The sequence below is a fragment of the Thermochaetoides thermophila genome (genome assembly GCF_000221225.1).
Source record: "Thermochaetoides thermophila DSM 1495 unplaced genomic scaffold scf7180000011821, whole genome shotgun sequence".
Lineage (NCBI taxonomy): Eukaryota > Fungi > Ascomycota > Sordariomycetes > Sordariales > Chaetomiaceae > Thermochaetoides > Thermochaetoides thermophila.
Genome location: NW_006383037.1, coordinates 589,091 through 604,524, shown reverse-complemented (window position 1 = coordinate 604,524; position 15,434 = coordinate 589,091). Strand labels below are relative to the sequence as shown.

Below are 15,434 nucleotides of genomic sequence, written 5' to 3'. Positions count from 1 at the left end.
GTCATGCCAAACACAGCTCACCGACTACCTGGCAAAGCCCTACGGAGTCTGATAGACCAAAATATCACAACAGCGGGTGCCGCAGCCGGTTCTGCGGATCTTATACCGCCTGAAAGCGCTTCCAGCCCAGGCGGAGTTTCAGGAGTTTGAGGCCGGGTCCGGTGCTCAGGTCAGGTGCTTCTTCCCGTGCCCCTCTCTTATCCAGTCCGAGCCGTTCTTTGTGGTCCTGGCGGGCTGCTTGCCCCAACCAACGGGCGAGCTGTGAGTGCTCTTGTTCTACGGCATATGCTGCTGCTGCTGCTGCTGCTGCTGCTGCTGCTGCTGCGGGCCGCCGCCCTGGTCCCCTGATGCCAAGCAAACGCCAGCTCGGCACAGAACACAAGCAACCAACAGGCTGTAGTGTTGCAACGGAACCGTTCAGCCAACTTCAATGCCGGACGGAGAGTCAGTCAGTTGGTCATCGTTCGGACGGCAACCTGGAACTGATTGAGCTTATTGTTACCACCGTGTGCCTGGCTCTAGAATGAGACCGTTAATCTCGGGCCGTCGAAGAGCTGCTGGACTCGTATTTGCGGTTGTTGGCTTCGCAAAATGCATGAAATGCTCTTTATAATAATTTACCTAGCAGAGTGTCACTCCGATCACGACCAAATTTCCTCTGATCCGCTGCGCGGGGCCTTGTACGGGAGAGGCAAGGTCGGTGTTGGCATTGGGACGTCCGCTATGAAGCCGCATGACATCAGCGACTCACGAGGAGACCTGGGGCTGGAATGAGTTTGAAAGCGGCGCAGAGAAAAAGGACGCGCGGGTGCCAGCGACAAGGGTTCAAATTCCGGGGATGCGGGTGCCTGTGAATGTATCCAGGATCCAATGTGAGCCCGTTGAGCGTTGGAAAACAGAGCTCGGAGTGCCAGGGGTACCTGCCAGGTACCATCGCTCACCGCTGATTTCCCCTGAATTGGCAGGTACCAAGGCTGTCCTCGGCCTGCTCGGCCTTCTTTCCCGGCCCTATGCTGGGGGCCGATGGGCTCGGCGTTTGTTGGAGGACCTTGTCGCCCTCGTGATTGTCTTGCAGCGGCACTGGCTGGGCTGGGCTGGCGGGCTGCGAGACAGCGCTGGGGGCCTGGGGCTGCTGGGGCTCCATCCATGTGCTCCACGGGTCCTTAACGTCGGCATTCAAGAAGACGAGGAGCCGTCCCCCATCGTTTTTCCACACCGCGTCCGACGATGTTTGTTTGATTTTGATTCGGATTTTTGTAAAAAAAAAAAAAAAGATTTCAGCTTTGGCCTGCTGCGTTGCCCGCGTTGCGGACGTCGTCCTCGGCAAATCCAGCAGTCCACGCCAGACGGGCATTCATCGCATCCCCCTCGCTGCCCAATTCAACGTCGGCGTCGTCATCACCGATCCAGAACGGTAACCGCCAGTCAGTCCATGGGAACCTCTTCAGCTGCCAGCCAGCTCTCTCAGGCGTCCAGTCCAGTTCCCTCGTTTATGGTTCCCCTCGTCCAGACTCCTCACTAAAAGCGCCGCGCATTCCCCTCTCTGCGAGTTTGCCTCGCATCTGCAAAACTACAGACCAGTGCTGCAAGCGCTGCAGACGGCCTGCATCAGTGCATACATAGCGCCCAGCATCATCTCCGTTGCATCTGTCGTCCCAGTCCCGGCCTCATCGGCTGCGAAGCGCTAAATTAGACTTTTAGTCAGGTCGTGACCCGCTCCTGTGGACTCGAGCAGGAGCTCATAACTCGAACTCGGTCGAACTCGGCTTTGGGGGGATTTAGAGGGCTTTTGCCTCTCATCTCGCCATTCCAGACGCTGGCCTCAAGAGCAGTCGCAATTGTGGCTGTGAGTACGATCCATTGTATTCCAGAGGACGCCAGCCTGATAGAGGCCCCTCCATACCGACTTCAAACCGACCTGCTGCTAGTCAGTATCTCGACCCGAGCCTGGCTGGCTTACGCCTAATCATTTGGGAAGGCTGAACAGCTGTTGACAGCGAAAGCCCGGCCCATATCGAGTCCAATTCCGTCATTCCCACGACACTCAAAGAATCCCCCTCGGCCGCTCGCTCCGCCAACCATGCAATACGTCAGGAGCTTAGGCGACTCCGTGTCGACGGCATGGAACTCGATCAATCCAGCAACCCTCAGCGGCGCCATCGACGTCATCGTCGTTGAGCGAGAAGACGGCACGCTGGCCTGCTCGCCCTTCCACGTGCGCTTCGGCAAGTTTTCCCTGCTGCGGCCGTACGAGAAGAAGGTCGAGTTCAAGGTCAATGGCGTCACCCAGCCGTATCCGATGAAGGTCGGCGAGGGCGGCGAGGCCTTCTTCGTGTTCGAGACGACCGAGAATATTCCGCAGAGCTTGCAGACATCGCCGTTGGTCTCGCCTGCGTCGAGTCCCAAGCTGAATGCCCAGCAACCGGGGCAGCCGACACTGCAGGAGCCGGACGCGCTCAGTTTGAATGAGGGGGGTGTAGCGAAGGCGAGGTCGGCGAGTTTTACAAAGCCGAATCCGGGGTTTATGTGGTCGGTTGGGCGAGATGGTATGTACGCATGAGGTCAGGGGAGAAGGATGGCTGCTGACGGCTACAGGATTGATTACGCCTCGATCCACATCGCCAGAGCTCAGAGATGATTCGCCTCGTGCCGGACGAGGTTCGTCGAGTGACCAAGAGTCGGCAGTAGGCGAGAGTCCTAGAAGGTCCCGCAGCCCACCACCGCTGCCCCCTGAAGAAGCTCTGCGAAGGGCCAAGAATTTGTCAAGAGAGCTCTCGGCCGTCAACATCCCAACCCACGTCACCGAAACAGGCGACCTGATGCTCGACATGACGGGCTTTAAGAACAACGAAGAAGACGCCCTACGCGCCGAGATCCTCGCCCGCAAGGTCCTCTCCGAAGAACTCGACGGCAACTACGACATCGGCGCTCTCTTCGGCGTTGACGAGAACGGCAATCTCTGGATTTACAGCAGCGAAGAAGCCAAGGACGCCGCCATGAAGCGCGCCATGGAGTCCTCCCTGCGCGGCACCTCCAACGTCGCCAGCGACGCCGTCTCCGACCCAGGTTACCAAAGCGACAGCAGCGACGCCACGGCCTCCCCTAGCGCGGCTAGCCACCGCCGCTCCGAGTCCGACCTGGGCCAGTCGGCTTTGCAAACCCCGCCTAGCTCGCCGGGTACCTCAGCCGCCGCCGGCGACGTCGCCTCCTCCTCCTCCTCCTCGGGCTCAGGCGACCCCAACCGCAACTACGCCAAGACGCTCCGCCTGACTAGCGACCAGCTGAAGGCCCTCAACCTCAAGCCTGGCGAAAACACCATGTCCTTCACCGTCAACCGCGCCACCTGCAACGCCTTCATGTACCTCTGGAAGTGGGACACGCCCGTTGTGATCTCCGACATCGACGGCACCATTACCAAGTCCGATGCCCTGGGCCACGTGCTCAACATGATCGGCCGCGACTGGACCCACGCCGGCGTCGCCAAGCTCTACAGCGACATTGCCGCAAATGGCTACAACATCATGTACCTGACGAGCCGATCCGTCGGGCAGGCGGACAGCACTCGTGCATACCTGGCGGGGATACAGCAGGAAGGGTATCGCATGCCGCGGGGTCCGACGATCCTCAGTCCGGATCGCACGATGGCTGCGTTGAGGAGGGAGATTTATCTAAGGAAGCCACATATTTTCAAGATGGCTACTCTACGAGACATCCGGAGTTTGTATGGACCAGGAAAGAGCCCGTTCTATGCTGGATTTGGCAACCGATTGACGGATCAGATCTCATATCGAACGGTAGACGTGCCAAGGACGAGGATTTTTACGATCAATTCCAATGCGGAGGTTAGTCTGGATTTGTTAACGCTGAGCAAGATGCGGACGAGTTATGTCAGTATGAGTGAGGTCGTGGATCACTACTTCCCTCCTGTGGCGACACTGTTGAAGGACGGCGGGGAGGAGTTTACGGATTTCAAGTACTGGCGGGAGCCGGTGCTGGAGCTGGATGAGTTTTCGGACAGTGAGAGTGATGGGGAGGGACAGAAAAGAAAAGGGGGGGAGAGTGAATATGAGGATGAGGATGAATACGACGAAGAGGAGGATGAGGAGTATGATGATGAGGAGGAATACGAAGATGAAGAGGAGGTGGATGAAGAAGAGGATGAGGAGGTTGGGGAAGGAATGGCGGATAGTTATATGTCGAGGGGATCGGCTGCTGAAGAAGAAGACGAGTATGAGGAAGAGGAAGAAGAGGAAGAGGAGGAAGAGGAGGTTGAAGAAGAGGAAGAGGGAGAGGCGGTTGCCGAGGCGAACAAGGAAGAGCATGATGTCAGCGCTGAGCTGATTACGGGGGTTAAGAACTTGAAGACGAAATAGACAGATAGACTCAGGTCGCTTGTTGTTGGGAGGTTTGTTGATTGGTCAGGAGGACGGAGTCGATTGTACGTTGAAGCAGGACGGTTATCTTGGGCATGATGGTATTGCATAGCGTGGCGTAGAGGCTGGGCGGGGGCGTTTGGGTTTTTCTTTTTTTTTCTTTTTTTCTTTTTTTTCTTTTTTTTGTTTTTGTTCCCTTCTCTTTATTTGCATTACTAGTAGACTCGACTCATATTATATACTTTGGTATTATACATACGGTACTTATTCATTCTACCTACCTAAGTCATCAGAGATAGACTTGAATGCTACGCAGCTACCAAGTCTCGAGCATGGTAATGGTGGGAAAAGCACGATCGTGAACTGTGACTTTTGAATTGTTATTTATAGGAGATCCTGACCAAAGATCCAAGTACTGAAAATGCTGCCAGGCAGGCATGCTTGACGACCGATCAACTCAAAAGCATCACCTTTCAAAACGGCTTTCTCTTCCTGCCCTGAGAACGCCAGAGCGCCCTTTTTGGTACTCCTTTTGAAGTTGCTACCTCAGGTATCAAGGGAAGACCGAGTATCCCAAGCAAATACATAAGCTTCCTTAACCACAAGATCATCCTTCTTTCCATCCATCATCCTCTTTTTGTCCCGTTCCTCGAAAATAAAGACCCCAAAGAAAACGAAGACAAGCAGACCTAGAAAAAAAAAACAGACCGACTTAAAGGCAAGAACCTCACGCCTCCCCCATCTCCTCATCCTCCAACCCCTCATCCCCGAACACATCCTCCATCGTGCCCCCTTCCACCTCAACCCCATCCTCCGCCTCCCCATTTTTCCCATTCTCATCCACTTCCATCTTATCCCCCTGCTCCTCTGGCTCACTCTCCTCCTCGCTCTCTCCCTCCTGCCCCGCCCAAACATCCTTCAACCCCCACGAAACCCCACTCAAAACAAACCTCTCCCCCGGCAACCTTACTCCCCACTCACTCGGCAACACCCTCGGCAACGCCACTTTATTCCTCTCCCTTGCCAATTCCAACATCCAATCCTTACTTGCACCGCCTCCGCCCCCGCCGTAGTAACCCCCTCCTCCGCCGCGGAATTGATACCCCAACCGACTCGATATGGCCAATGCGACCGCGTTCGCGGTGATGCTTGCCTCGCCGACGTTGACGGGCGCGGCGCCCGACGAGGCGCTGGGGCGGGCGCCGGCGTGCGAGATGTAGGGGTCGGCGGAGAGGTGGAGGGCGTCGGAGAGCACGGCGGCGGTGTGCCGGTAGGCGAAGTCTAGCAAGAGTTGGGAGACACGCGGTTCGAAGGAGGTTACGCCTTGGGCAGTGAGGAGGAGTTCGAGGGTGCGGGCGTCGCGGGGCCGCGGGGAGGGAGTCGTGGTTGAGGTTGGTTGTTGAGGCTGGGTTGTGGCGGGTGTTTGAGATTGTGCGGGTGTTGCTGACGGGGCAGGTTGGGAGGTTGAGGGTTGCGGGGTGTTTGAGATTGTTTGGGCGCCGGAGGCGGTAGTTGAGGGCAGGATTCCGTTTGTTTGGGGGCGGTTGTTGCTGCTGACATTGTGGCGGGTTGTAAGGTAGTTTTGATGGAGGGTGAAGAAAGTCGGGGCTGCTAAGCGCGATCAGGTCGAGAGGGCAAGTCGCAAGATGGCTAAGCAAGCAAGTTGCCTAACAATGAACTGCGATGGCGAGCACGATGAGAATATTATACTTAGTCGCCAGATGATCGCATCGAGAGCAATTGAGATGGAGGATGAAGGAAGATGGTTTGGCGCGAAGAAAGACGGGGAAGCGGGAGTCGCGGGCCGAGGTCTGGATATTTTGGGCTCGCGATGGCGATGGAAGTTATTTTCTATTATTGGCTCGAGGTCAGAATTGCTCAATAGGGCGCGAGGACGCGCCAAGGGTCGAAGCTGATTAGCAATCGGGTCGACGGCACCCAATGCTTCTGAATAGAAAGTTGATGAATCGTGTAGTTTCTCCAGCAAAAAGGGCAAGCAAGCTCGCGCCTGCGCTGAGGATCGATCGGAGCCCGCAATGATCCGCGACCGCGCCTGGCGTCAGGTGAACGCACAGACCACAGCTTATTCGTCCTCCCCACGATGTAGGAAAATTACGACACTGACACTATCGATACGGTAATATCTTTCGAAAGGGATTGGAGGGTTGCAGGGCCAAGAAGCCAAGAGAGAGATGGAGGGGCACTGTAAGCTGCCCCACCAAAAAACGGTACGTAGCGGGGTGCCGATACAGGAGACGCCGGGGACGAGAACGATGAGTCGATGACTGACGATTTTCCATCAACTTTTTGAACAGAGCCTCGGGGAAGGTGTCACGGGCAGCAGGTCATTCCGAACGACAAAAGAACGAGTGTCGTGTCGGAATTGGACACGTCAGACAATCAATTACCTTCCCTTGTTTTGCCAGAAGACGCAAATTAGAATTTTCCCTTCCATAACTTCGACTCATACTCGACACCAACACCATGGAGACGACACTCCCCCTCCCCTTCGCCGTCAGCGTCAATGTGCCCCCCGGACTGGCCGGCGAGAAGGAGGGTCTAACGCGCGAGGAGGTCTCGTGCCTGGGCGTCGTCTTCTTCGAGGTGACGCCCCAGACCCTCGAAAAACTGTTGCGCTTCCTGGCCCAGCACAACACCGAGTTCCAAGCTTTCTTCGATGTCACACGCCTCCAGTCCCGCGACGACGTCGTCACCCTGCTCGATGCCGGCGCCCGCAGGGTGTTTGTGCGCCCCGAGCAACTAGCCGACTTTGCTGAGTTCGGTGCCCGTGTTGCTCCAGTCGTCTACGGCTCCAACCCCAGCCAGCTAGCTTCGGCTACTGAACACGGTCTGCTCGTCTCTGGCTTCGACCTGGCTGCCAGCGAGGCCGTCCAGTTCGCTAAGGAGGCCAAGGCCAAGAAGATCCAGAACCTCTTTGTGAAGCCCGTGCCCGGGACCGACCTCGCCAGCCTCGTCAATTACACCGCCCAGTTCGACGCCATCCCCATCCTGCCCTCGACCGGTCTGTCGAGCAAGCCGGAGGACGGCAAGCTGGCCGTATCCAAGATCCTCGCGTCGACATGGAAGTCGGACCGCCCGGATGGGCTGATCCCGACTGTTGTCTGCGACGAGCACGACACCGCCCTGGGCCTGGTCTACAGCAGCGAGGAGAGCGTTGGCGAGGCCCTTAAAACACAGACCGGCGTCTACCAGAGCCGGAAGCGTGGTCTGTGGTATAAAGGTGCCACGTCAGGTGACACCCAGGAGCTGGTCCGGATATCACTGGATTGTGATAATGACGCGCTCAAGTTCGTCGTCCGTCAGAAGGGTCGCTTCTGCCACCTGCCGCAGTCCGGTTGCTTCGGCGACCTGCGGGGTATCGCTAAGCTGGAGAAGACCCTTTTTTCAAGGAAACAGTCTGCTCCGGAGGGCTCGTACACCGCTCGTCTGTTCAATGACGAGAAGCTCCTGCGAGCCAAGATCATGGAGGAGGCCGAGGAGCTGTGCGATGCCAAGACCCCTGAAGAGGTTGCCTTCGAGGCGGCCGACCTCATCTACTTTGCTCTTACCAAGGCCGTCAGCGCCGGTGTGACTCTGGCCGACATCGAGAGGAGTCTCGATGCCAAGAGTTTCAAGGTGAAGCGCAGGACAGGCGACGCCAAGGGCAAGTGGGCTGAGAAAGAGGGCATCAAGCCCGCCACTCCGGCTCCGGCCCCGGCTCCGGCTCCGGCTCCTGCGCCTGAGCCCAAGAAGGAACCGGCCTCTGACAAGATCAAGATGCAGACGTACGATTTAGCCAAGGTCTCCAAGGAAGAGCTCTACGAGGCGCTCAAGCGCCCCTCACAAAAGTCCTACGACGCCATCCTTAAGATCATCACCCCCATCATCGAAGATGTCCGCAAGAACGGCGACAAAGCCGTCCTCTCTTACACACACAAATTCGAGAAGGCGACCTCCCTGACTTCCCCCGTCCTCAAGGCCCCCTTCTCAGAGAGTATGATGCAACTTCCCCCCGAAACCATCCAAGCCATCGACATCTCCTTCGAGAACATTCGCAAATTCCACGCCGCCCAAAAAGAGGACAAGCCCCTCCAGGTCGAGACCATGCCTGGCGTCCTCTGCAGCCGCTTCTCCCGCCCCATCGAGGCCGTAGGCCTCTACGTGCCAGGCGGCACCGCCGTGCTGCCCAGCACGGCCCTCATGCTCGGCGTCCCCGCCATGGTGGCCGGCTGCAAGCGCATCGTGCTTGCCACGCCGCCGCGCGCCGATGGCACGGTGACTCCCGAAGTGGTCTACGTCGCGCACAAGGTCGGCGCGGAGGCGATTATTTTGGCGGGTGGCGCCCAGGCCGTGGCGGCCATGGCCTACGGCACGGAGAGCATCGCGAAGGTGGACAAGATTCTGGGTCCCGGCAACCAGTTCGTTACCGCGGCCAAGATGTTCGTCAGCAACGATACCAACGCCAACGTGAGCATCGACATGCCAGCCGGCCCGTCTGAGGTGCTTGTCATTGCGGACAGCGATGCCAACCCGGCGTTTGTGGCGTCCGACTTGCTCTCGCAGGCGGAGCATGGCGTGGATAGTCAGGTGGTGTTGATTGCGGTGGATCTATCGGACGAGAGGCTCGCGGAGATTGAGGAGGAGCTGCACAGGCAGGCGATGGAGTTGCCGCGCGTGGAGATTGTCAAGGGGTCGATTGCGCACTCGTTGACGGTTAGGGTGAAGACTGTGGATGAGGCGATGGAGATTAGTAATATGTACGCGCCGGAGCATTTGATTTTGCAGTTGAGGGATGCGGAGAAGGTGGTTGAGAAGGTGATGAATGCGGGAAGTGTTTTCGTGGGCCAGTGGACGCCCGAGAGCGTGGGGGATTACTCAGCTGGTGTTAACCATTCTTTGCGTAGGTTCCCCCATTTCCTTTCATATTTGTTGGCAATGGTTAATGGTAACTAACTTCTCTAGCAACCTACGGCTACGCCAAGCAATACTCTGGCGTCAACCTCGCCTCCTTTGTCAAGCATATCACCAGCTCCAACCTCACTGCCGAGGGACTGCGGAATGTTGGCGAGGCGGTCATGCGCCTGGCTAAGGTTGAGGAGCTAGAGGCTCACAGGAGGGCTGTCAGCATCCGGTTGGACTATATGAACCGGAATTAGAATTGGAATGAACGGGCGAAGGGGAGGATAATGTTGTGGATTGATGATATAGATACAGTTCGGCTGTTAGGTGGCCAGATCTTGTGTTATATATGGAAAGAAGAGAAAATAATGGGATCAAGGTAGATGGTAGTTGTTACAATTTGATCTCCCGTTCTTATGTGTTGAGTATATGTCTCATTCAACTCAGAGTTATTTGAGTGCGTGAAAATGGTCTTGAGAGGACGGCAGCCTAGGTAGCTTACAATCTCTTCGAGTGAAGGTCAACATAAGCATCTTGGAAAAAAAAATCGAGATAAAATAAGAAAAATACCTGAGATATAGCCGTACGTACTCGCAGAGAACGAAAATCTCTCAGATGCATGTTAGTACACTCCTACATAGTATAGTAGCTATCACTGCATGTGACGCCTATTTAAGAAAGATCGATTTCAAGTTATCAGACTATCTTCCGAGTTCTCTGGGTGATCTTAGTGATGCGTGGTAGGCGGCGAATTTCTTTCACACCTCTATACCTGACTATGACCCTGATCATGCTGGTAGAACATCTCTTTTCTGTCTTTGGTGAGTGCACATAAGTGTTGAAGTTGGTTTAAATTAAGGTTAACTGTTTTTGGCCTCTCCTTACTCATAGGGACAATCATTTAGTTAGATAGGGATGAGGGGCACCTGGGAGTTTCTTCTCTTCAAGGGTAAGGAAAAAGATGATTAAGTACCTTAGTTCAGCCATTCAATGGCAATATAAAAACACATATGCGGGCAGGTAGCCACAGGTAGACTTCTTACAAAAAAAAACCAATCAACAAAAACTCACCGGCCAGCCCCCCGTCTCGTTGGCGGTGAGGTTACGGCTATAAATCCCGCCCTCCTCCCCACGGGGGTTTTTGCTTCATCATAAGGTGGGTGGCGGCAACGGCGGTGGCTGGGGAACCATCTCCTACCCATCTCCGGGCCTTTTTTATAGGATGCGTAGAATTGTTGCCTCCTCCTCTAATCAAATCTCCGACCTTGCCGTCAGTAGTCAGTCGGGGAGATTTCAGACTGTCCTTACAGGTGGCCGCACCCCTCTCCCCCCTCTCCCAACACACACTGTTGACCATTTGGCCTGTGGTAGTGGGAGGATGGAGGGTTGATGGTCCATGCTTTGTGATGAGATGGAGAGGTCTTTTCTGCCAGCTGACTGAGTGATAAGTCCTACCAGCCTCGACTGCATTGGCAATGCTTTGAACCAATCCTCGGCCTTTAGATATTCCTGTGTCTAAACTCTGTCATCTCCTTATGATTGCGCTACCCTGCCCTAAAGGCTTAAGATATTCTGCTCAGCAGCTTCCGACTGTCACTTAGTGGCTGCTCTAAGTACCTATTCACCTGTCTGCTTTGCACTATCTCGGAGAAGGTCCGTAGATACATAAGTAGATAGACGAGTGCTAACAGCGGGACCTCTAACAGTAAACCCCCCTCCCCTCCCCCCATCAAGGCTCGATTGTTATGGAACCAGCTCAAACTCCGCTGGCAGAGCACCAGCAGGTTGAGGTGTGCCTGAGCCGAACGTGGTCAGACGTGCCGCAGCCCTGCCTGTCTGTTCAACTTTAACCAGCAAAAGTACTTGGGCATACATGGCATTGCTTATAACCGCGTTTCTCTCCAAAAACGCATAGACTGCGGTCTTGCAGGCCGAACTGCAGAATCTATCTGCTACCATCGCTGCCGCTCCAAAGTTCTCAAGGAGGGGGATCTAGTGAGACTCTTGCGGCTGGTGATTGCGGGTCTGTGGGCTTACATGGCGCACAGAGTGTAAGTTGGACCGGGTGTGGGCAGGTCTTGGTGCCTGGACCTGTTTATTTGGGACCCGAACTGGCTTCTGAGCATGGGAATGCAGAGTACTGGCTAGTGTGATCCCAGATTTCTAACTGGATGTTGCGCTCTGCATTGATGCTTTGCTTGCTTCTGGTTGTGTGATAATTAACTGGATTGGGTACAGATTTATTGGCAGGACGATCGGGGGTGGGTTGAGATAACTGTTAACATAGGCATCCATGAGAAGACATGGGCCCATTTCCAGCATGAAGAATTGGGGTTGCGACGTAGGTGCTTGAGGTTCGTGAGAATAGGACGAAAAGGCATATATATTTATGCAAATCATGGCACCCTCCCGGGTAAGTTTGAACATGTCTGCCTACTTCCTCAGTTCCCAACTCAAGCATAAGGATACAAATATTGCTAACTCGAAGGCTGCTTCGATCTCTCTGGCCTCAGCTGGCTGTTACGACTTACTAAGGTCTGGCACTTGTTTCTAGTTGCATGACAAGTATTGTTGCAGGGCCAATTACGAGCCGTTTTACCGCAAGAGAAGAGACATGCTTAAGGAACGTGGCACTGCAAGCACATCGTTGCAGTTTTCTGGAGGACGTGGAGATGAACTTAATGATGCCTGTTCTTGAGGTAGATGGATTTGTGTTACAGAGTTAGGGAAATAGGATTTTACAGTAGGAATTTGCATACTGTTATACAGCTTGCTATATTCTATCGCCTTGTGACATGCTGAATCCACAAACCTACTTGTGTGGTTGGTCTTTACTCAAATGGAAATCTCTGGGTAACTTTTGTAATACATGGTTCACCTAAGAGTTGATCATCGCTTCAGTGCTCGAATGCCCTGATCATCGTCAGCAAGGAGACTCTCAAGCCACATTTCACCAGAGACTAGCACCCTAGTCTCTACGTAGTGTCCAATCATCATTTGTCTAGATTCTTGGAGGTTGAGAAAGTTTCGATCGTGTACTTGCCGAGTGGCTTTGTCGCTCCCTAATGGTAGTGAAGGGAAGGTCACGTCGTTAAAGCCACAAACAAAAGTTCCTCACTGGGTCTTGTTTCTTCTTGACGGAATTTTATGGCTGCTGAGCCATGATGAAGGACCTGGCTAAATGAGGATAAAGTGAAGGTATGCATGCTCGATGCCTTGATTCTCACCAGTTCAGGGTCTCGATTTGTCATCAACAGAAGTATTTATACCCTTCGGCTCACCTCTGTTCGAAAGAGCTATCCATGCCAGGATTCACCATCAAAAAATCACGCTTTCTATTTGTCTAACTAACCTCCTCTCCTCACAAATCTACATTCATCTCCGAAAATGCACGCCCCAACTCTCCTAACCTACTCCTCTTCCCTTCTAATCACCCTCTTTCTCCCCTTCCGTCCTCCTCATTCGCAAGCCCCATCCCCAATAGTTCACCCGACAATGTCGCCGACACCCTAACCAAACTCCTCACTGACCTTGATCCCATTGCCGAACTCACCATCCCGGCCACCGCATATGGGATCGACTCGAACCTGAAGATCCACAATGCCGTCGACTCCGAGTCTGACAAAGAGCTCCACTGGCATCCTAAACCAACCGGGGATTTGAATTGGCACCCTAAAGCAGCGCCCCCTGGTCCTGGGCTTATTTTTAGGGCGAGGCATCCTAAGAATGAAAATGTCGGGCACCCCAAGGCAGTCGACACCGATGGACGGCATCCGAAAGTTGCCACAAGAGCTCGTCATCCCAAAGATGACGATGTCTGGCATCCAAAAAAAAACCATTGACACGGACGCATGTTACTCGAAGACACAACAAGAAGTAGAAGGCTCTCGGGGTATATCGACAAAGCCCAAAATGGTGTCCAAGAGATGGAGGATGCATGATTCCTTGTTTCCATCTTTGTCGCGCACGTGCCTATCTACCTACCTTGCAATTGGGCAGAGGTGAATGGTGCTTGGTTGATAAACCTTCACACATTCGTTCACTTGTCTGAGTACCTGATACATAAGAAAAAAAAGGGGAGGAGGGGCTTGCCAGATTGATTTAACATCTGATTGCACTTGGAAGGGAAAATGTGGCTGTTGTAGGGCAGGAAAGCTCCTGAGCTTTCTTTTGATGAGGTTTTGTCCTGTCTCATAGCGTCAGCCATACAGCTGAGGAAAGGTAGTACAATATAGCGGCATATATCCCGGGCAATTCCAAGTCTCAGGGGCTGAGCTACCCATGTATCATAAGAGTCTGCAATACCCCCCTCACCTATGGTCAGTTTCCTTACCCATTCTCCAATCAACCTGTTCCCATTTCACGAGACAGGTACACTGCCTACATCGATAAGGAAGTTGATCCCTAAATAGGTCCATCCACAGCCGGGTGTCATCCTGCCATCAACCGATATATTGCCTTCACGTGGTTTCACAAGCTGGTATCCCAACCACTCACACCAACCCGAGCAGCAGGTTTGCTTCATGTCTCAGGTCTCCTGTCTCGGCCCGGGGAATGTAACGCTGGGCCACTGGCAGGCATTGGACGATAATGACGGCGTTGCACTGCGTCAGCGGCGCTGCCGGCTTGTGGATTTACTTACACTATGGGAATCCGCATATGCCCCCTAAGCTCCCGCAGAGCTGCCTTACCTAGGCAGGTCTATGCGCATAGAATTTAGGAACAGAATCGACGGTAGATAGAAAATTTATATGGGACTTCCATGACACCGAAGAACGTGGCTGGGTAGATCCAATACGTCAGCAGGCAGCGTCAACAATTGGTCATCAGCGAGTGAGGCTTGAAGTTGGGCTGGTGACCGTTGGGGAGCCTGTGTGTCGCTGCGCCCTGTAAGTGGATACTTACACATCCACCTGTAACTTACCGTCTCACACAGCGCAGCACGCAACACATAACGAAGCCACGCGGGCCGCACCGCGGTTCCTGCCTAGGCTCGGCGGCCTGTGTAACAACGGTTGGAATCCACCATCCGCCCAACACATCGCGTTTGTTTCTTTGATGTTCGATGGTCTAATCCTTCATGCATCAGAAACGGGCCGCGAGCGGATCCTCTGCGGGTGAACCACTGTGCTGCTTCTCAGAATGTAACTTGTTTTTATGAGTGAGTGAACAGCCTCAAACTGGAGAAAGCTGAAAGAGCTCAAGATCGGAGGGAATGAGTGCGCATAACTCCATGTCACGTGCGAAGGATTCATTCCGTCCTTCTGCTCTCTCGGGCGGCATTCCAAACACAGAAAGCAACCCCACTCTGGAGACGACACAGAAGCGGTTGATTACACGGATGATTCCAGGCCCACTGACGCAGCGAATTGATGACAAGCCAAGACCAAGCGGCGGCGACAAGTAGGCAGGAGCTGAGAGCAGCATTTCTGGCGAAAAGCCTGGGCTGGCCCAGGCTGGCCCAGTTGACAGGCGCCCGAATCCCCGAGTCAAAACGTCGCCTTTGGACCGGGATTTTCGGCATGTGCCCCAGTGCCCCAGTGCCCCAGTGTTCTAGGATCCCTCAGCCGCCGCCCCCCCCCCCGGGAGATCAGATCAGATCAAACCTCGACCCGACCTGCAGCAGGCCCGCTGGATTTTTGAGATCACCAAGGGAACGGCGGCCTCCAGAAAGAGACCGAAAGAAAAGTGGTTTGTTGCGGGGGATAGGTGCAGCCACACCGAGACATCCGGATCCATTATGCTTGCTTGCTGAGGTTTGAGCATTCTTTACACTCGTTCGTCGCTTGACACTGACTTGCTCACTTGTCATTCATTTTCTTCACACGTAACGCGTCGTTCTTTAACACCATACCGCTCAGCAAGGCTGCGAACGGTCTGTCTTGCATATTTCCCTGACCCGCAGCGGACTCATAGCAGCGCCACACCACCTCGACGGCCCTGATCTGCCCTGACCTGGCCCTCCTTGTCGTCCTAGTCGTCTTTCTTTGACCCGACGGCAACACCCAAACCTCGATCGGCCTTTCTTTGACCGTTTCTTGTGTTTGTGCCCCGGTGGGATATACCGGTATCTCGTGAACCGATATTTTAACTTGCCGCCCTCGCTCACTTCAAACCGACTCACCCACTCTCATTATCTTCATGCCTTCACCCTAACCCAAA

At 54.3% G+C, this 15,434-nt stretch overlaps 4 protein-coding genes across 4 annotated transcripts; 2 read left to right on the top strand and 2 right to left on the bottom strand.

Moving 5' to 3' along the window:
- Positions 1–276: 276 nt before the first annotated feature.
- On the bottom strand, positions 277–1,144 carry CTHT_0060720 (uncharacterized protein; the record flags this gene model as incomplete). The annotated part of the gene is made up of 2 exons (XM_006696325.1): positions 277–344; positions 970–1,144. 2 exons carry the CDS (start codon positions 1,142–1,144, stop codon positions 277–279), a joined length of 243 nt encoding a protein of 80 aa, XP_006696388.1.
- Positions 1,145–2,080: 936 nt separating this feature from the next.
- Positions 2,081–4,373, top strand: CTHT_0060710 (uncharacterized protein; the record flags this gene model as incomplete). The annotated part of the gene is made up of 2 exons (XM_006696324.1): positions 2,081–2,546; positions 2,596–4,373. 2 exons carry the CDS (start codon positions 2,081–2,083, stop codon positions 4,371–4,373), a joined length of 2,244 nt encoding a protein of 747 aa, XP_006696387.1.
- A 727-nt stretch (positions 4,374–5,100) lies between these two features.
- Positions 5,101–5,933, bottom strand: CTHT_0060700 (putative transcription initiation factor; the record flags this gene model as incomplete). Its single annotated transcript, XM_006696323.1, has 2 exons — positions 5,101–5,654; positions 5,822–5,933. 2 exons carry the CDS (start codon positions 5,931–5,933, stop codon positions 5,101–5,103), a joined length of 666 nt encoding a protein of 221 aa, XP_006696386.1.
- A 924-nt stretch (positions 5,934–6,857) lies between these two features.
- On the top strand, positions 6,858–9,529 carry CTHT_0060690 (putative histidine biosynthesis trifunctional protein; the record flags this gene model as incomplete). Its single annotated transcript, XM_006696322.1, has 2 exons — positions 6,858–9,273; positions 9,336–9,529. 2 exons carry the CDS (start codon positions 6,858–6,860, stop codon positions 9,527–9,529), a joined length of 2,610 nt encoding a protein of 869 aa, XP_006696385.1.
- Positions 9,530–15,434: the final 5,905 nt, after the last annotated feature.